Source organism: Haemaphysalis longicornis, unplaced genomic scaffold (assembly GCF_048455015.1).
Source record: "Haemaphysalis longicornis isolate Haplotype H1 unplaced genomic scaffold, Haemaphysalis longicornis Haplotype H1 scaffold_3, whole genome shotgun sequence".
NCBI lineage: Eukaryota > Metazoa > Arthropoda > Arachnida > Ixodida > Ixodidae > Haemaphysalis > Haemaphysalis longicornis.
The window spans coordinates 3,089,047-3,110,062 of NW_027526335.1; the positions used below are offsets into that span (position 1 = coordinate 3,089,047).

Consider the following 21,016-nt stretch of genomic DNA (forward strand, 5'->3'; position numbering starts at 1 on the left):
ATTCAGTATCTTCGACGGCACTCAAGTAAATAAAATGTTTTGTAAAAAGCTAGTGCAGTTCGTACCTTGTGATGCTCCGGTAGAAAAAACTTTATTGAAAGGCTGTTTCAGTGTTATGCAAGTTTGAACCCGATTAAAAAGTGCAGTTTTCTCCTCCAAGTTGCCAAAAATGTGATTTTTTAGACTCCAAAGGTGGCATAATAAATGTCGTTCTTCTGCTCCAAAATCTAAATTTCGCTGCTCCAGAAACTGCTGCCAAAACAGATTTAGCTGTCTCACCCCTGCTTTGTGAACATGCGACATTGTGTGCTCGTGCTGAGCACTGGCAGAATGTGGCTCCTTCTGCCTGCACCACCACAGGGCAAGCTGGCCTATGTGCCTCAGCAGTCCTGGATTCAGAACGCCACTGTCAAGGGCAACGTGGTGTTCACAAATCCCCTCGACGAAGAACGCTACCGAGAGGCGGTGGAATCCTGCGCCCTTCTGCCAGACCTGGAGATGCTTCCTGGGGGAGAGAACACTGAAATCGGCGAGAAGGTATGGACACGTTTGCTTTGCGCTCTGTTCATTCAACACACGTTGAAGGTGTGATGTCGCCATAGACGCCGCGTTGGGGAAGTGTAGTCATCTGCGATGGTCCGTTGCCCCTGAGACCCGGGGGAACGCCCGCCCTGACTGCTGCCCAGGACGACACTGCGGATGATGCTGTTTTGCAGGGCATCAACCTGAGTGGTGGGCAGAAACTTCGCCTGAGCCTGGCGCGGGCAGTCTACCACAACGCGGATGTGTACCTGCTGGACGACCCTTTCAGCGCGGTCGACGTGCACGTTGCAGCCCACCTCTTTGAGCACGTTGTGGGGCCCACCGGCATCCTCAGGTCAAAGGTCGGGCTCTTGTCGAGGCTTACAGATCAGGCCCCTAAGCAGAATTGGTGGCCAGCACTGCCCCTCGAGGCCACGAAGCAGGCGCGTGACAGCCTTCTCCCTCTCCCTTGCAGACGAGGGTGCTGGTGACCCACTCGGTGACCTTCCTGCCCCAGGTGGACTGGATCGTGCTCCTCGACGGGGGCGTGGTGCAGGAGCAGGGCACCTACGCCGACCTCGCTGCCCGGGAAGGCAGCGAGTTTGCCGCCTTCCTGCAGCAGCACGTCAAGGCACACCCGAGCAGCGCCAGCCTGGCCAGGCTGGGCGGCGGCCTGCGAGGGGAGGACAAGTCAGTGTTTGAGCACTTCGCTCGCCCAGCGCTCTGTTCTTCAGTTCATTTTGCGGAAAGGCTGCACTTCTTTTGTTGTGCGGCATGTTCACTGCATATAAATTCCTTAGCCTCGTGGCACGCATTATGAAAGGCTTCATCCTACCTGCTACTGTTTGCCATTCTTTCAGGCTGTCATGCGATGTCGGCTGAAGTACTGCTCGGGGGTGTGGACCTCTGTTCCGCGATCACTGCTTGTCGCTTTCTTTAACTGTATTCAACAAGGACGCGGGTTCGATTCTCGGCTGCCGCGGCCGCTTTTCTGACGGAGGCGAAAAGCAGAAATGCCCGTGTGTACGAGTTTTCGGTGCACATTAAAGATCCCCAGGTGGTCAAAATTAATCTGGAGTCCTCCACTGCAGCGTGCCTCATCGCCTGCGTTGCGTCGGCGCGTTAAACACCGCAATCAATCAACTGCATTCAACGGATGAGACTTATCCAGGTCTGTTATGATCGTTCCCTTTTCGTGATAGAATACTTCACCACATTGGATTAGACAGACTGGGTGACTGAAGAACGCTCCTCAATATGTGCTTTCTCGGCACGCTCATTCGTGGTGTTCTTGACCGTGCCGATTTCCTAACTTCCATCAGTTTTCGTGTCCCGACCCGATGTCGTTCCTTGCCACTGTTTTATCCTGCTGTACAAAGTACAAAGTCCTGTACAAAGAGCACAACCAACTCCTCTGCAACTCACTTGAGGCACCTGATCCGAGTACTTCAGACTGTCACAGCACTCTTGCCCGAGCTGTAAAAAATGTGTCCAAAGAATGAGTGTATTTTTTAATTAGTTTCTTTTTTTATTGCGGAATCGTGGTTTAGTCAGTCACGTGGTGTTTTTTTTCTTGCTATTCTTTTTCTGTCCTACATATCTGTCTCTACTGCATTTCTTTTGTGCACCAAGGCTGTTTGTGGGCACTTGTAAAATAAATAAATGAAATAATAAATAAGTACGTGTCTAAATTAAGTTAATGGTCCGGTAATGTGGATTGCTGAGTGGAATTCACTGGCATGTTTTATTCAGAAATAGCCTTGCAGGCTTATTACAGGTTTGTATGTACTGCTGCAAAGTAATGTTTAGTGTTCTTTCATCCTGCGATAGCCCTCTTGGGCTGCAGTATGTAAAAAAGAAAAAAGTCCTTCCCTGTGTGTGCAGGCAAGCTGAAGAGTCGAAAAAAGAAGCAGCAGCTGACAAGTTCAAGCTGACTGAGGAAGAAACCATGTGTACTGGATATGTAAGCTCATATCGCGCACATATATATGCTGTGTATTACTTCAGCATTTTCTTTTCTTTCCGATTTTTTTCCCCTTGCGAGAACTGCACTTGCTTCAATTTGTTCCATCCTCAACAATTCCAGGTTGGCCGTCGGGTGTATGGTGCATACTTCAAGCAGGTGGGATGGCGGTTTATGGTCCCGGCAGTCCTAACCTGCATTATTGCCTTTGGAAGCGAGGTGCGTGCTTGCTAGGCTAGTGCTGTCTACATTGCAGTCAAAGTGTGATCGCATTGCTGCAGGTGACTGGCCAACGAAGCTGGCGAGCGTTGGCTACTTTTGTGGATGCCATCGCTCACCTAGTTTGGCTGGAATCCTGTGCATTTTCAGCAAATTATTTGTATTCGTAAAATGGTTTCATATCTGCTGAAGTTTATACTTCTACGACAAAGCATGACAGCAGTTCGACCTTCGTTGCGCCACACAAGTTTGTGCTAGAAAAAATCTTTTGTAGGCATGTTCAGGTCCAAAAGTGGCGATTATAGATTGCTAATTTGTCATTAAAACTCAATATTCTGCTTTTCTGTGTGGCACAAAACTAAACGAAATTTTGCAAGTAGGCTAGTTTAATTTAAAAAGGTGGAATTTGCAAATCGGCTTCTGGAGGAGTAAAGAAAAAAATGTGTTTGTGTTGTAGCTCTCCTTCCTAACTCTCCCTATGGCACTAATGGGATAAAGAAACTCATTTTTGATTAGCGATATGTTCGGTGTGAGTGGGGTGGCGTTCTTCACACTCTAAACTATAGGGAAGATTTTCCTACGAAGTTCTCAGCCCCTTTCTCTTGTCAACCAGGGTGCTCTAGGTGCCTCCCATTCCCAATGTCTGCCCTTTTGGCTGCTGCCATAAAGCAAGCTTTTGACTCCAGAGTTGCTGAGCGCCTTCTAGAGGGGGAGTGCATTGCTTTTCTGGCACCCTCCGGTGCAGTACGCCTCTGCAGCCTGGCTGAGCAAGTGGTCTCAGGACGCAGACCTGTCCCGGCGGCGCTTCTACCTGGTGGGCTACGGGCTGTTCCTGGTGTCGTACGTGGTGTTCGAGCTGGTCTTCTGGACCATCTTTGTGATTGGCACCCTGCGGGCGGCCGTCTGGTTCCACCGTCAGCTGCTGCACAGCATCATGCGCTCCCCGCTGGCCTTCTTCGACACCACCCCCATGGGCAGGATCATCAACAGGTGTGCATGGCTCTGACATTCCGCAACTTGTGGTGCTGCACCTGCAAGTGGTACAGGGATACGCAGAGGGATGGAGATGCAGAAGTGTAGGCAGGCACGTGCAGACATGCAGTATAGGATACTGTATAGAGATTTAGAAAAAATAAATGGCGCATGTAGATCTCTGATCAGATGATGGTCTCACGAAGCTGACTGTCATTTGATAGCAGGATCAGAGCTGTATAGGCAGCGATGGTCATCCCCATACTCATCTTATGAGAGAAAGGGGTGGATGACCAGGTAGTTGAACGGTATGCACATTGCAAAACCCTTTCCCCAGGAGCCCAGTATTTCTTTATTTTTTGTCTGCCGGGTTACCAGCCCAGCTCAATTCCATAGCGGATGTCGCCCACGCGCTGTGTTCAGACGACTTAACAATGTGGATTACCAAAGGGTCATCAGGCCACCAGCAATATCAGCTACAGCAAGCTGTCGACACCGCATTGGCATACCTGCAAACGTGCGGCCTGACGTGCGCACCTTAAAAATCTGCCCTACTCATCATGCGCTCGCGGGCATGAGGGCGACCGGTTCCCCCAACTCCAGATCCGATTGCGACCATAAAGGGTGCTGTCGTTCCCACAGTGCAAACGCTCCGAATCCTGGGAATTCCCTACCGCCATGATGGAAGCGGAGCAGCAATGCTTCGTGGGCTTCAACAGACTGTGGCCCAGCTGACTCATCTTATTCAACGTGTGTGCTCCCGCTGTCATGGACTCAAAGAAGCAGACACACTCAGAATTCTTCAGGCCATGCTGATCAGTAGAATCACTTATGGTTCTGATGGAGGCGAAAAGCAAAAATGCCCGCGTGTACGAGATTTCGGCGCATGTTAAAGATCCCCAGGTGGTCAAAATTAATCCGGAGCCCTCCACTACGGCGCGCCTCATCGCCTGCGTTGCGTCGGCGCGTTAAACCCTACAATCAAATCAAATCAATCAGAATCACTTATGGGACACCCTACGTGGCTCTCAAGACCAAATATGCCAACAAAATCGATATAATGATTCGCAAAGCCTACAAAACAGCTCTTGGCCTTTGTCCCTCACTGGGAATGAGGTGGCGCATGCCCCTGCCCGCGACCTGACCCACCGGGCATTCCCAGAAGGGGAAGAAGACGACCCACTTAGCGGCCCTCTGGTCCTGCACCCACTCTCGCAGAACTACTCCGACATCCTTAATCGCTACAGAGCTCCTGCAGGGCTCTGCCACCCCACATCCATCCCTGGGTGTGGCCAACGCACACATTTGGCGACGACTCCAGACCGTTGCCGCCGAACGACACCAACGCTCGTGCGACGCGTGATTTCGCGTCCATGTGGTTAGGACTTTAACCTTTTACCTATACGTTCCGGAAAGCACTCTCATTAAAGTAAAGACAAAAATTTGTTTTGGTCTTTTGTGGTCGCGCTGCTTCGCGGCGGTCGATGGTTTCGCTCCGTGCGCGAACATGACGTACGCGCTGGGAAGCTTCAAGCACGAAGTATACCTTTGCATACCTGTTCTCGCTTCTCACTCTCCGCACTCTCTTGCGAGCCTGCAGACGCTCGTCTTCCATCCTGTTCCTAGTTAAGCTAGCGCTGGGCGCGTTGCTCTGAGTGCGCGCGCAGGCGGACGCTGTTTCACGTACATGTGGTCATTGTTTACGTTCCGGAAAGCGAACAGCGAACACTCTCGATCATTACAGTGAAGACGACAATGTTTTTTTGATCTTGGGTGGTCTTTTGGATTCCGTACCAAAGCGCAGAACGTTCTCTACCAATCGGTCGAAAGCACACGCGTACGTCGGTCGCTCATCTGCTGTTAACATCAGCGAGCGTGTTGATTCGTTCTTATAATTGTGTCATTACCGTCAAATCTGAACAAAGTAAGATAGGATGATGAACGAAGCACTTAGCACAACTTTACTTGCTACTTGATTTAACCTTGATGTTTTGTACCGACTGCAGCTTCATGGGTATTAAAAGTGTGAGCAAAGCAAATTTCGTGGCTGCCTTGATACTGAGGGTACCGTCGAACGTCACTTGTAGGTTAAACGGCAAGGCACTCTGGCCCCCTTTGTTTAGCTTGAAAAAGAAAAGAAAAGCCGGTGAAACCCTCATTGCAAAAAAAAAAAAAAAAACGAGGTTTCGCCACGATTCGAACCATGGACTTTCAAAACGATACGCCAGCACACAAGCGCGCAACCGCTCAACCACGCCAGGAGAAGACGCGGGTCCCAAGAATTTGGTACCCTAACAGAGGCTGCCAACGAATATTGTCGAGTAATTTGCTTTGGTCATGTTTGAGAGATTTGAGCCGTGGTAACGCTTGTTTCTTACGCACCCATATTGGATGCAAGGGCAGATATACTATTACTACAAGCGATGCAACCACAGCCTCCTTATTTGAGTCAAGATAAGCTATCGCAAAACCTCGGTCTTCCCTACGCAAGCCACGGTAGCAACGAATGGAATGGCATGCGCCGCTAGCATTCTGGCGTTGATAAGGCTTGGTCGTCACGCACCATCTTGCAGCCAAGCCCCATCATGCTAATACTACAAGTGAAGTAGCCAGAGCTCCCTTATTTAACTCAAAAAAGCTATCGCAAATACCCTATCTCCCCGATGAAAACCAAACAAGCCACAAATGAATGAGCACTTTCGAACAGAAATAGCTTGCATATTGTCTCAAGGCATCTGATAACCGCAAGTTAAAAAGAAATTGATTCTCTGCTGCTGAAAGGAATGACCCCAAAGCACGAGAAGGACGTGAAACCCGACTGCCGCTGCCAGCTTCCCGCCGCTTTCTCGCACTGCGTCGATGGATATCTGGCGAGCGTAGGCATCAGCGTTGCTCGCGCGTCAGCTTGCGTCGCCACGTGAGAAAACGCCGAAGTACGCTGCATATGGTTGGGCCTTTAACTTCTACTAAATGTGCGTCAGCTCCCCAGCGCCTCAGCCCCAGCTTCGCGCACGGAGCGAAATTATCGGTCGCCGCCCGAAACGAGAGAGAGAAAAAAAAAATCCACGTCGCATGAAGTAGCGCACGAAGAGAAAGTGACGTCACACTGTGACGTCGCCGTTTGAAGGGGGTGTGGTCGGCCTGGGCCCCTACGGGATATGGTTTGGGAATACGCACCCCGGCACCCCAAATACAACAAGTGCCCTGCCAACCCCCCACCTTCACAAGCACACACCCTTGAGCAGTGGGAGAGCTTGCTGCGCAGTGGCCAGCTCGCGGATCAGGAGTTTCTTGTGATGCGCGCTCGGGCCGCCGCAGCACAGCGTGGACTACCGGATTAGGATGTCCACCTGCCACCGCCTACGGTAGCACTCAGTGCGATAATAAAGAAAACGTTTTCCACTCCACTCCACTCCACATTGACAGTGGCCGCAATAGATTTCAATTGAGGTATCATTAACAGCATCGCTATAACAACCTTGTGGTGATGGTCATCGGTCTTTGTTGCTTTGTGTCGCTTTTGCTTCTCAGGGCATCTTAGTAGCTGTCTTTTGCCCATGCCTGTTGCAGATTCAGCCGTGACATCGAGTCGGTCGACAAGGAGATTCCCATGAACGCCAACATGACCATGTGCAACGTCATCTGGGGCATGCAGCTTCTCATCCTCATCTGTGTCATGTCGCCCTACTTCCTGATCGTCGTCATCGTGGCGGTGTTTCTTTTTGCAAGCATCACGGTGAGGAGCCGCCTCAGAGAGCGGGCTCTTCTTGTGTCCCTGCCTGCCTGCTCGGTCTTGTGGTGCGCCTCAGGGGGCCATGGAAACAAAGTACACACAAAGTGTGGTTCGTTGAAAAGACTGCTTTGTCCCGGCAACAGTGCCACCAATTTTATCGCAAACTTCAAAGAAATAAAGTGGCGACCTCCCAGCCACTCTTGGGCGATTCCTCTGTGACGTTACAGCTAGAATCTTGTTTGTGTGATTGGCGACTGCCAAGAAACGTGACTGCGAGATTGTAGCAGGGCCTCTAGTTCTGTTTGCTTGTACCGCTTAAATGCTAACAAGCCGCTGTGTTCTTGATGCTGGTGCAAGTCGCATCACTCCCACCCTTATTATGTCACTTCAGCGCAAAAATTTGAAGTTCCAATATTTGTTGCATGTTCATAATTAAAAAAATGTTTTGGGGGGCTGTAATAGAGCTGAGGGAGTTACCAAAGGCTGGTTCTTTCTAATTTAACAAGGTCGTATTTTGTCTTCATGGTAATGGCCAGGGTTTTATTGTGTTAATGTTGTTTTGCTTCACTTGACAGAGCCTGCCTGGCAGCATAGTTATTGTGCACATTGTGAGTGGGGAAGAGCTAAACCTCTTTTTACTTGGCATGCAGACAGCTCTGTCATACACGTTGAGCGTATAGAAAAAAACGACTGCCATGAATCGGGCTGATAGCAATTTCATGTGGACTGCGATATTTTATATACTTATATAACTGGACACCATAGCAACCAGTCTCTACTTGCACTTAAGGCTCACAATTGCTTGGAAGCAACTGTGTGTCTTTGTTCTGACATCAAAATGTTATGACCGAAGGGGTGTTTTCAACTGAGCGATTTCCTCAGCCCATGACAGCTACAGTCGACTCCCATTAAGGGGGGACGTGGTTTTCAAAATCAACTTTTTTATTTCTTTGTGGATTTTAATGAGAATTGGCACAGCAACTGGAAATGCTTCTGTGATAACACCATAAAAATTTTAAGGTAATGTTTTGATAACTTTTTTATTTATTAAATTTTCTTTATGTTCCGCTTGTACCGAGCTTGAGTGACTTATAAAACATGATAGAAAACTTGTACGGAGTGCTTTGCATTCCCAAATGAATGGACGAGGTCGTGACAGTTTTAGAATTTTTTTTTTTTTACCACACAATGTTTTTTAGTTTTCATTTTTTTTAGAGGTTAATGTGAAACAGGCATGTTGACTGTGAACCACTATTTGAATAAAAAAATCACAAAAACAAATCTGGAAAACCAAGAGTGTCACGACCTGAACTGTTCATCCAGGAATGTAATGCAAGAAACGGAATCAAAATAGACCCAGCGGTCACGAAGAAATCCCTGGAACAAGCGACACAGGTGGCAAAAAAAAGTTGAGAAAACAGCTTCCGAAGCTGCAACATACGTTTCACTTATCACAAGTCGGCACGGTTGTAGCCTTTCATGTCCTTTTGAACATGGGGCTTCTGGAAGGCCTTGCCTTGAAATTGGAGTGCCTTTTACAGCCTTTCTCTTTCCACAAAACATCATTTTCAGCTCCTCTGTGAAGAGTACATAGCCCAGTTAGCAGGCCAAACGGAGGGGGAGATGGCTTTCAATGGGCTTTCAATGCAAAGTAGGTTAGCTGGTTGGCTGTATCGCACTGGACAACTTCCCTTTGCAGTGTTGTCCCCATGGCAACAAGTGAAGCATTTTTTTTACTTAAATTTGAAAATTTCTGGCTTCTTTTATGTTTTATTTCTTTGCCTGGCACAGCAACTTAGTACTCATACGTGCAGGTGTTCATTGCCAAAAGTTTGCATACCACAAGGATACAAATGAGCTACTTTGAAGCTTGGTATAATATTGTGCATAACTCCAACTTTGATGGAAGAGTTCTTTTTTTTCACTACTTTTGACGTTCAAGGCATCCAATATTTCTGGCAGCACAGTCAGTATGCCCTAAGCCATAGATTATATGCATTGGTATCAATAATTTCCCTAAAAAAATCACTGTTAAATGCTGCAACAGTAAGGTAAATTTTTAAAGCAGAGAACATATTTTTATTCCTATATTCCTTACTCAAACCTGTTTGCATGATTATTAGAAGTGCACGGGAAACGTTGCGCAAGAAAGGCGATATGTAGGGGTGTGCGAATAGCAAATTTTTCGAATTCGAATCGAATACGAATATCTAGCTTCGAATATCGAATCGAATATCGAATAATTAAGGGCGGATGTGGCTTTCGAAATCAACCTCTTGATTTCTTTGTGAATTTCGATGAAAATTTGCACAGCAACCAGAAATGCTTTTTTGGTAACAACATAAAAATTTCAAAGTAATATTTTGAAAACTTCTGTATTTATAAAATTTTCTTTCTGTCCACTTTGTACCGAGCTTGAGTGGCCTATAAAACATGATAGAAAGCTTGCTCAAAACACTTTGCACTTCCAAATGAATGGACGAGGTCTTGACAGTCTTAGATTTTTTATTAGAACACAACTTTTTTTAGTTTTTCGTTTTTTAGACGTGAATGTACAACAGGCATATAGACAATGAATGACCATTTGAATAAAAAATTTACCAAAAGTAAACCTGAAAAACCAAGATTGTCACAACCTGAACTGTTGATCAAGGAATGAAACTCAAAAAACGGAATCAAAAATACACCTACAGGTCACAAAGAAATCACTAAAACAAGAGACGTAGGTAGCAAAAAAAAACTTTTGAGAAAACGGATTCCGAAGTTGAAAAATACATTTCATTCATCAAAAGTCGCCAGGGTTGTAGCCTTCCATAATTTTTTAACACGGAGCTTTTGGAATGCCTTGCCTTAAAATTGGAGTGCCTTTTGCACCCTTTTTTTTTCCATAAAACATCAATTGCAGCTTTTCTGTAAAGCGTACGCAGCCCAGTTTGCGGACCAAGGGGGGGAGACGGCTTGAAATGCAAAGTAGGTTAGCTGGTTGCTTGTACTGCACTGCAAAACTTCCCTCTGCAGTGACCATGGCAACAAATTAAGCACTGAAGCAAAACAGCGCGAAAAAACGAAGGACAAGGGAGAACACACACACGAGCGCTGTGTGTGTGTTCTCCCTCGTCCTTTTAATTAATTAATCCCGTAATTTAGCACTCTTTTCTTTTCCTTCAATTTGAAAACTGAGCTTTGACTTCTTTTATGCTTCATATCGTTGCCTGGAGCGGCAGCTTACGTGCAGGCGTTCAGTGCCAAAAGTTTACATACCACAAGGGTACAAATGAGCTACTTTGAAGCTTGGTATAATATTTTTCATAACTCCAACTTCAATATTTGGACATTTTTTGGTACTCTTAAAATTGAGGGCATCCAATATTCCTCGCAGCACAGCCACTATGCACTAAACTATAGATGTGTGCATTGGTATTAATAATTTCCCTAAAAATAAATAAAATCAATTTTTTAAATTCAACTACTGTAAGGTACATTTTTAACGCTGTCAACACGTTCTTATTCCTAACTCAGACCTGTTTTCATGATTACTCGAAGTGCACGGGAAACGTTGCGCAAGAAAAGCGATATGGCTCACCCTCATCGCGGCGCTCGTACACCGGAACATGTCATCCTTTGTTTACCCCTGACATGGCCCGTTAGGTCGCTCTTACGATTAAATCTAAAATTACAGGCATTAATTACAACTACTGGAGTTCAATCGTGCCAGGTTGCGTAGTCAGGCGATGCTCCAACGCGCAGCGGCTACGCCGTGCGCGCCGAAGCTTTTGGCGCGTCGCTCGTTTCTTTCCCAATGCTAGCGAGACTACTGCCAAGCTTAGCAATAACTAAGCGTGTAAGCATCGCAAATAAGGCGAAAAGCTCACTGCGCGAACCGCTATCACAAGCGCACACACCGCGTTTCCCCCTCCAGGGTAAAGTCTCGCGCCCCACGAAAAGCGTTGGGTGACCGATCCGCCTTTCCAGCCACGCAACTTCCCGTAATATGGCTTGTGATCTCAGGCATTCCCATCGCGATAATGTCTCTGTTGAATACCACCGCAGATACCATGATTGAACAGAAACTTGGCCGAGCGAAGCGGTGCAAATGAACTCAGAAACGCGCATTACGCAATTCAGGTGGCCGCCATCTTGAAATGCCGCAGTGACGCCCAATCAGGAGGGCCGTTTCCACGCGCGCAGTCAGAAAGGCCAACCGCGCTTCAGCATCTATATCTCACTTCGTTTGTGCGCCTTTATTTTTCTGCCATTCGTGCGTTTGTGAATGAACGAAGATAAAAGAGACGGTAAGGACCGGAAAGAGGATCGCTCGGCCGATCCAATGGTACCAAAATGGCCGCGCTCGGTGGCACCGTTGCAGAGATACAGTGCTCCGAGAATTGCCGTTTTTTCGCACATTTGCCCTGACATTTTGCCACCACCCATTTGCGCTGACATCGTGCCACAAATTTGCGACGGTTTTCATAAGTTGAAAGACGCGTCCCCCCTTAAACTATTCAACCGAAATATTCGATAATAGCCGATTATTCGAACCGGTTCGAATATTCGAAACAATTCGAATACATAGTTTTCGAAGCGAATACAAATATATCATATTTAATATTCGAATAATATTCGAAATTTTCGAATATTCGCACACCCCTAGCGATATGGCTCCCGCGCATCGCAGCGCACGCTTGCCGCGACATATCGTACTTTGATTATCCCTGATATGGCTGGTCAGGTCGCTCTTAAGATTAAATCTAACATCGCAGGCATTAATTACAACTACTGGCGTTCAATAGTAACCGGTTGCGCAGACATGTGATGCTCCAATGCGCATCGGCTATTCGCACTTTCCAGCGAATATAGGTGGCGCGACGGGGCATCAAAATGGAGGACGGGACGATGATCGGGACATCGCATAAGCGTGCGTGTCTGGAGGAATAAGCCGACCCGGGCCCTTTAGTGTCTCTTCAGACCATATTTTCCCTTGCCGATGAGACACGAAGGTGCTTTGTCGAAGGCAAAGCAGTTTATATCGTCAGTCACACATCAGGGCGGCCACCGACGACATGCTGAGCATCGAGGGATTGTGCCTGCAACTAAACGGAGTCACCAGCCAACCACACTGCGTGAACGTTTGTTGGCACTGCAGGTTCTATAAAGGATGCTACACTTTCATCCATGCTCGTAAAATTGTTCAAGCAAACTTCGCGTATATTTATTAAGTGCCAAGCAGAGCTCGGTAGGCGCAACCGAGCACAGCGTTTTGTTATTGCCACTTGTGCAATTGTGTCGGGTTAAGTGTGAATATGCGAGTAAATTATAATTTTGTGGGCTGTTTTTACAAGGAAAGATCCAACGGCGTTTATGCAGGTTGCAGGTAATAATAAAAATACCGAAACTAAATATCAAACGCTGAAGCCTCTGCGGCAGCTCCTGTTACATCAGCTGTGCTGTGCTTTCAGCGTGCTGTCGGAAATGACGATGCCGCAGTAACAAGTTTATATATTTGTTACCAATACCTACCTACATCGCCCATTCCTGGGGGAAGGGTTGAGAAAGAAAAAAAAGAGCAGCAAGTTCAAAACTGTAATCACACACAATGCTAAAAAGAGAACGAAGCACAAACAACCCAACAAAGCACAAAATGCAGCTGGAATGATGCATTTATTAAAAGAAACCAGCACCTTAATAAAAGAACAATGACGTTCTCCTATTGGTTAATGGCTTCACTTTCTTCTCGTGCGTGCGCATAGGAATGTTATGTGGCGGCACGGCGCCTTTTTTCAACCGCAGTTTCAGTCGCTGCAGGCCATCTATTAATAAACAACACACTCAACTTGCGCGAAAAACACACCATCAATAACGAGAGAGCGAACTAAACTTACGGATACTGCTCCAATCAGCTTTCGTGAAGTGACTACTGCAAACCCCATTGTGTTGCTGACACCTTTTCCAATGCAGAGCATAGTTATCCAAGCCTTATGGGCTTTTTTTATCTCCAGTAAAGGTATGAATGCTTGCTTTTCCCGGCACTGAGCGATTTATATACTGCGGTACATAGCACATTCGATTGCTTTTGCGTTCTCAATCCCCACGTTTCCGAACGCTCCGGCTGCCTTCGTCCGGGATGCCAATCATCTACAAACAGCTTTGGAAAAAAGGCACGCGGCGGCACCATCGTTGCTGGAAAGTGCGAATGCCGTGTGCGCCGCAGCGTTTGACGCGTCGACCGTTTCTTTCCCAAGGCTAGCGAGCCCACAATCAAGACACAGCAATAACTAAGTGTGTAAACATAGCAAATCCGACTAAAAGTTCACTTCACGAAACGCTATCGCAAGCGCGCACACCGCATCACCCTCCGGGGTCTGGCGATGGTAGAGTCACGTGTACTACGAAGCGTTCAATGACCTCTGCCTTTCGAGCCCCACAACTTGCCGTAATCTGGCTCGTGATCTTAGGCCTTCCCATCGCGATAACGTTCGTGTTGAATACCATAGACTGAACAGAAACTTGGGCGAGCGAAGCAGCGAAAATGAACTCAAACCGCCCACGCTACGCAGCTCAGGCGGCCGCCATCTTGCATTGCGCCGCGACACCCAATCAGAAGGGTTGTCTTAGCGCGCCCCGACCGGAGGACAAATAGCGCTTCAGCATCTATTTCTAGCTTCATTTGTGCGTCGTTTCTTTTCTGCCGTTCGTGCGTTTGTGAATGAACGAAGATAAAAGAGACGAGCGGAACCGGAAAGATGAATGCTCGGCCGATCTAACGATATCAAAATGGCCGCGCCCGGTGGCACCGTTGCGGAGATACAGCGCTCCGAAAATTGCCGTTTTTTCGCCCTTTTGCGCTGATAGTTTGTCACCGCGCTTGGCAAAACTATTTTTTCTGCCACTTTGCGACGCTTTTCAGCGGAAAAACTTTGCAGACGCACAGAATAGCAAACATAGAAGCCGAATATGTGGCTTTCAAAAAAACGATGTTTTGGTCATTTTTCCGAAGTTGAAAGCCGCGTCCCCCTTAAAATACAAAGCCCACTGGGACTGCAAAAAGCTTTGAATTAACTGAACTTGCAGTGAAACAAAAAGCACAATTACAGCGTTGCCATTAGTCCACAGCACGTCCCCCTTCTTGATTTTGTTTAGAATCGCAACTTCTGTTGGCAGTTCTAGCATATGACACAGTTCGCCCTGATAGTTCAGATTTATCGCTAAACTCAAAGCCTGAAGCAACCACCACGCAAACTTCTCGCATGGAGCTATGTGCGACAAAGAAGGTTAAAGGGGCCATGCAGACAGAACACAGGTCTGGGTCATTCAAAAGATTGCCTCGTTGGAATCGTACTGACACCACTTTTAACGTAAACTGCACTCACACAAGCTATATAATTAGGAAACAAGGAAATGGCCATGCGACCCACTAGCCCCTTTTCTGCACCAGAATCTATAGTTCATCTCACAAGCTAGCTGCAGCACTGTGGAGGCTACATTGTTGTCCCCCTCAGGGCGCCTAACTCACCGCGAAGGAAGCGAAAAAAGGCGCCGGGGCCATGCGGTGCCACTTGCCGAGAGGGGAGAAGGGAGTGTCCTTTCAGGACCCCCTTCACGGCGGATTAGGCGCCCTCAGTGGGCGCACTATTGATAACAATGTAGCCTCTACAGTGCTGCAGCTTGCTTGTGAGATGAACTATAGGACATACTATTTAGTGCAGCTGAGGCTGGCACAAGCAAAGGGAAATTGGGCAGGGCTTACGAGCTTGCTGAACGAGCTATTTGCACTTAAACGGAACGCCTATTCTTTTTACAGCAGTAAGAATTGTTGGGAGGGCAATAAAAAAATGAACGAACACATAAATACTGAAGCAGTGAGTGCAGCGCCTTGCTGGATGACACTGCCTAACACAGCCGTCAGACGCATTGGACTTGTCTGCCACATCGCTGACCAGCTGACATAAGCAGCACGGCCACTTGCATGACCATGCTTTCGAGCCGTGGCTTACATTTTAGGAAACGATCAGTATGAACCCTCGTAAAAACATGGCAGGTATAGAAGTCCGGCCAGGAGCAAAGTGCGAACACTGGCACTTCAGCGGTGTTGCATTGCATCTGTGAAAAGGGGCGGTAAACGAGATAACCAGACAGCCATCTGTGAGATGGAAGCAGCCCTGGTCAACATAGTGCAGGGCACAGTGGTGTTTTAGCGCTTAGAAATTTTGAATTGTATCGAGAGATGGCGGTCACCTTGATGCTTTTTATTTGCAATAACTGCCAATTGACCGATATACTGGGCCTCATCTTTAAAACTTTTGAGCCATTGAATTGCACGTAAAATTGCCAGGACTGGAACATTGCTTCCAATTAATTGAAAATTCCAATCAAGTGCCTGGAATTATTGATACTCGACTGTGCTGTGTCACTAGTGGTTGGTGAGACACAACGCCCAGCCGAGCTTCTCCACCAGTGGCTCTCTCCACTTGCATGCACGTTGGCTCCCTGGAGGCAGTACCCATGGTGTGCAACAAATCTGCTTGATTGCTGGCAGAGCTGGGCGTGGAGAAGTTACAACAGTGCGTGTGCTGAAGCTGGGAAAGTCGTTAGGGTCGTGGCTAAAAAGAAGTGTCATGTGAGCTGTGCAGTTTGTCTTGTCATAGCTACATAACAGCGGTGGGTAATGTGGCCACCAGCACATCAAAAACGCCTTTCAGTATCACGGGCTGTTGATGGAAGTGCTGAAGCACCCTCCTTCATTATTCATTGTTTCTTCTGAATGTAAAGGACAATATGCCATTGTTCAAACAAGCTGATGACACTTGACATTGCCGTGTCCTCACTATCCCACCTCTCCCCCATCCACGCACGCAGATAGTGTCGCTGCCAGCGTTTCGACACGTCCAGCGGCTGCGGTCAGTGACTCGCTCGCCCATCCTGTCGCACATCAGCGAGAGCATAGCAGGCGTGGTGTCCCTGCGGGCCTTCGATGTCACCCGGGACTTCATTGGGGCCCTGGAGCGCCATGTGGACACCAACATCAACTGCTGCTACCATGGCATAGCACTGGACTGGTGAGCACGGAGGCCCTGCCTGCATTGCACTGGCACGCCTGAGAAATTAATTCCTAAAACGGGAGATTTCCATGTTTGTCGGCGACAATGTCTCCAGTATCAAGTGGCCAGTGTCCTGAAGTGGCCAACTTCTGTTAGCGAAATAAAAGGTGTCCCAATAGACACCTGTAGATGGGGGAAAAAACGCGCAGAGCGTGCACAAAGAATTTTTTGCACGGGAAACCACCTCTGTTCTTGACAACACGTATTGTCATGTCCCGTTGTCTCTGTCCCCGCTTTACCGCACAATGGTCAGTCGCTTGAAGGCTGATTCGTAACGAGAGCCGATGTGAAACAAGGGCTGATTTGAAACAGCTGATTCGAAGCAATGGCATTTGTAACTAGGGCAGATTTGTGACAAGGGCAGACTTTTAGCTAGAGCCGATTTGAAACAAGAACTGGTTTTAACCCTTTGCAGTCTGGAAGCATTACCCACTTACCGGCCGTTCCGGTCCGCAACCATTTTGGCAGTTTCTGACGCGGTGAAAAAAAACACAAACTATGCAATAAAAACTCACAGGATATCTATTTTTTCTCTTGATTTCTGCTTGCAACAGCTTTACCAACATTTGAGCAGTGTGTGAAACTGCTCAAAGCATTCTCCTGGGTGTAGGCAAGGGTTGTGACTGTAGGTTTTGCAGAAAAGCACAGTTTTCCTCCTGCTTCCTCTTGTTTTCCCATCGCTACAAACAGTGCAGTCCTTGCTGCTTCAGCCTGGGAGCTTGTAGCTGAAATGGCGCATACCATCTAGCCTGTCCTCGCCCCCGATATGCGCAGATGGGCCCCGCTTCTTAACTCGAGCCCTCAGATCACCCACGAGCTATTGGATGAGGCTGTGGCAGTAGTGCAGGTTTCCTGCTCTTTCTTCGCACGAATCTGCAGCTGAGTGCGCCTCTAAATATTTAAACTATGGACAATGTAAACCTCTAGATTCCAGGGGAAAAGTCTTTCACCACCTATTCATTGTCTTTCGACAAAATGCGTAGCTCACAGGGTAATGATCCACCCCGTACCGTCTCCACCGCCATCGTGGTCGTCATCACTCGCGTCTGTCAAATCCCTGTCATCACCACTTGATGGACGCATGTGAGTCTCTTCCTCACTGAAGTCATCATTGCTTTCGCTAAGGGCACCACCGTAGAACACCCGTGATGAGAAACCGGCCGTGCTTCTCAGCGAACAGTGTGCACGTGATAACGCCCCGGAATCCAGAAGGCCCGTGCTGCACCCTAGCGCAAAATAAAAAAAACTTCAACAAACAAGGTTCACTTATCCCTCAAGAGGTGGCGCATCACGTTTACAAAGAATGCGCGCACGGCGCAGTGAAGGAAACCGTGTCAGCCATATCCCGGCAACGGACCGCTACGGCAGCTTCGCTTTGTCAGGCATGGCCCAACAGGGAGCCACAAAAGGTTGAGCAGCTGGTTCGTAACAGCAGCTGATTTGAAACAAGAGCAGGTTTGCAACAAGGGTAATGATCACAGGAGCTGCCATCCAACAGGGAGTGGAATAGATTGCGGTTTGTGGCAGCACCAGATGTCATTTCATTTGTGTCAGCTGGCTGCAGTAAAAAACCATTTTCCTGTAAGCAGAGCAAAATCTTTTGCTCCAGCACGCTGCCTGTGTCCCTCCCTCAGTTGCAGGCTGGTGATCGCCAACACCTTGGCCCTGGTGGTGTCGCTGGGTGCGTCGATGTTGACAGTTGCGGGCCGGGGTGTCCTGAACCCAGGCATGGTGGGCTTGGTGCTGTCCTACACGCTGGAGGTGATTCCCAGTCTGCTTATGCCTCTGCCTGCGTGGGGTGCACGCGACGCGTCCTGCAGCGGCCATTTCTCTGCTGCAGGTATCAAACGCTGCCTCGTACACATTTCGGATGTTTGCCCTGCTCGAGACAAGCTTGGTGGCTGTGGAGCGGATCAAGGAGTACATTGGGCTCGCAGAAGAGGTATGCGCTTCACTCAGCCCTTTGTGAAGGCCGCGAAGAGCTGCGCGCACTGCCAGCTGCGAGGGTGCGGCATCGAGGGGAGACACTGTTTTTGTCAATCCGTCTCTGATAATGAAAATTGCTGTGCGTGTGTGTTTTGTTGTTTCACATGTGCAAATGGTTTTTAAGCTGCTCTAGTTTCATTTTCTGAGTTTTGAAATCGGTGAGGATGCGTGCAGATCGAGAAGGTGGTGAACATCACAGCTGCTGCCTGTGTACCGTTTATGCACGGGCTCACTCTTGTCCGCATCCTCTTCTGTGCCGTGATGGAACACTGACGCGCTTCCCTCAACCTTTGTGTGGTATACTGCTAAGAAGAATTTCTGCAGCACGTTCTGCCGACCTGCATACTGTGCACTCACTAGGCAGCGCAGCCTCGAAATGATTTACAGGACATGGCTGTAACTTGAGTGCACAAAAAAACGAGGACTGAACGAAAAAGGCACCAAGACCAGCGCAGACTAACAACTGGGTTTTTATTCATCACACAACACACATGTACACAACGTTTTTCCTGCATTCTGCGTTTCCTCAGCAGTGAACAGACTGTACGAGGAAAGGGCAAGCAGTGAGGCTAGCAAATGTACCGTGCGTCACACGTTCAAATTCTTGGTGTGCAGAAAAAACGTTGCATGCAAAATTCCATTCACATGTGGGCACCAGTACGTTGGTCAGACGAGCAGATGCGTAAATGTAAGAAGGCTCAGAGAACGCATGTCCATCCTTAAAGGTCGGCCATACACACATCTGGCTGCGCATTGTGCGCGGTGCACAACAAAAAAGTGCACGCTGTTTGTCCAAACGACGACAGAGCTCCACCACCGAGATAGAACTACAAGAGAGATAGTGGGAGCCTGGCAGATGTCGAAAACAGAGGGAACATGCATAAGTCAACCTTCAGTAGCCTTGTCCGATAGGGAAATTGAGTTGTTAGATGACGTAAGATAATGTAAAGTGTTTTCTTTTTCTTCCTTGCGTTTGTGTGTATGTCGTGATACGTACACATTTGATTATGCACGGGTGTTGCCCAAGAGGGTGCATATGTGGTGTGTGATGAATAAAAATCCAGTTGTTAGTCTGCACTGGTCTGCGTGTCTTTTTCGTTCAGTCCTCGTTTTTTTGTGCGCTCAAGTTGCAGTGATGAATTTTCACCAACTAGCCCGCCTTTCAGTTTTATTGCAGTTGATCTACAGGGTTTGTCCAGCCTTTGCACGGTGGTGGTCCTACGTCTCTATGTGTAGGGCCCCTAGGGCGCCTAGTTTCTCCGCTGATTCGTGGTGTGGAGCGCACCGGCGGACATGCCTCAGCGTGCCTACTGCTTCCATCGGAAAGTGGCTGACGTGAGAGGGAATGTGGTACAGGCAGCGTTGAGCACGAGCTACCTTGTTACCGTGCCTGCATTGAGTGGTGCCCATTCACAGGCTTTGGTACCCGTCTGTTGCCGTCTTCAGTTTGCCACTCATACTTTTGCAAACCGTGCCTCTTGCAGCCGGTCCTCTCTTCACACTTTTAGGCGCATGCGGTTGTGTGCCACGTATGTGGTCTGTGCTTCCCCTGTGGTGAACAGGCAGGGCTAGTTGGGTGATCTTGGGAATCGGCCGGTTGCAGAGACAGTGAGCCGTGCCATGCTTTCCAGGCACCGTGGAGGAATGCGGACATGCAGCCCGCTGCAGAATGGCCCACGAGAGGGGACGTCGCGTACTCCAACTACAGCGTGGCATACAGGGACGACCTGGAGCTGGTTCTTCGGGGGATCAACATCACGGCCTACGATGGCCAGAAGGTGAGCTGCGGGCTGAAACCCATGTCGGAACCTGTTTGTGCTGTTGGTGTGCGTGCTTGGAAAGCATTCCGTCTGCAGTGATGGTTTGAGAGGCCCACGAGTTACTGCATGGTTTAAGTGCTCGTGCCTCGGCCACAAGCTTGTTACGGGGCAAAGTGAGGCAGCACTCCATGCATTTTGCAGAATCGAAGGTGGTGCACATCCTCCGTTTTTGTAAGGACGCCCAAGTGTTAATGTGATTGATCACTTGTACAGGGTGAGTGGACACACTTAGCTGGAATGTGTGATGTCTCCTGGGGAAGAAAGGACCGAGCAGGAAGGGCTGTTTATGAGGGGCCCAAAATGGCTTCCTGCCTGCCTTCGTGCTAACTATTGAGCATGCTGTTGGGGAAGCCTCCTCAACAGGTGCCTCGTCACGAGAGTCGGTATGACGGCGGGTGCCCCGCCCCTTCCAGATCGGTCTTGTCGGCCGGACGGGTGCGGGCAAGTCCACGTTGGCACTGGCTCTGTTCCGAATCATTGAGCCCAAGACGGGCACCATTGACGTGGACAGTGTGGACATCAGCAAGATTGGCCTGCATGACCTTCGATCCAAGATGACCATCATTCCCCAGGTCAGACAGAACTGCTGCGGCACCTCCACCTCCATTTCATGGTCTCTTCCTTACCGTCTCCAACATGTGTCGCATGTCCTGTGAAGTTCAGGATTTAAGATAGGCTGAGCATGTTCCCAGCACCACCACGCCTT

At 48.5% G+C, this 21,016-nt stretch overlaps 1 protein-coding gene across 3 annotated transcripts in view; it reads left to right on the forward strand.

Annotated features, from left to right (window-relative positions):
• LOC144173861 (multidrug resistance-associated protein 1-like) overlaps nt 1–21,016 on the forward strand; it is a 120,377-nt gene that overhangs the window by 82,975 nt on the left and 16,386 nt on the right. For all 3 annotated transcript variants that reach the window (XM_077702141.1, XM_077702140.1, XM_077702142.1), the window contains exons 17-28: nt 361–537; nt 717–884; nt 998–1,212; nt 2,407–2,485; nt 2,609–2,704; nt 3,450–3,694; nt 7,247–7,412; nt 16,263–16,462; nt 18,139–18,265; nt 18,345–18,446; nt 20,122–20,268; nt 20,724–20,882. In XM_077702141.1, the coding sequence (XP_077558267.1) occupies nt 361–537; nt 717–884; nt 998–1,212; nt 2,407–2,485; nt 2,609–2,704; nt 3,450–3,694; nt 7,247–7,412; nt 16,263–16,462; nt 18,139–18,265; nt 18,345–18,446; nt 20,122–20,268; nt 20,724–20,882 (1,881 nt within the window). The remainder of the gene's footprint in view (nt 1–360; nt 538–716; nt 885–997; nt 1,213–2,406; nt 2,486–2,608; nt 2,705–3,449; nt 3,695–7,246; nt 7,413–16,262; nt 16,463–18,138; nt 18,266–18,344; nt 18,447–20,121; nt 20,269–20,723; nt 20,883–21,016) is intronic.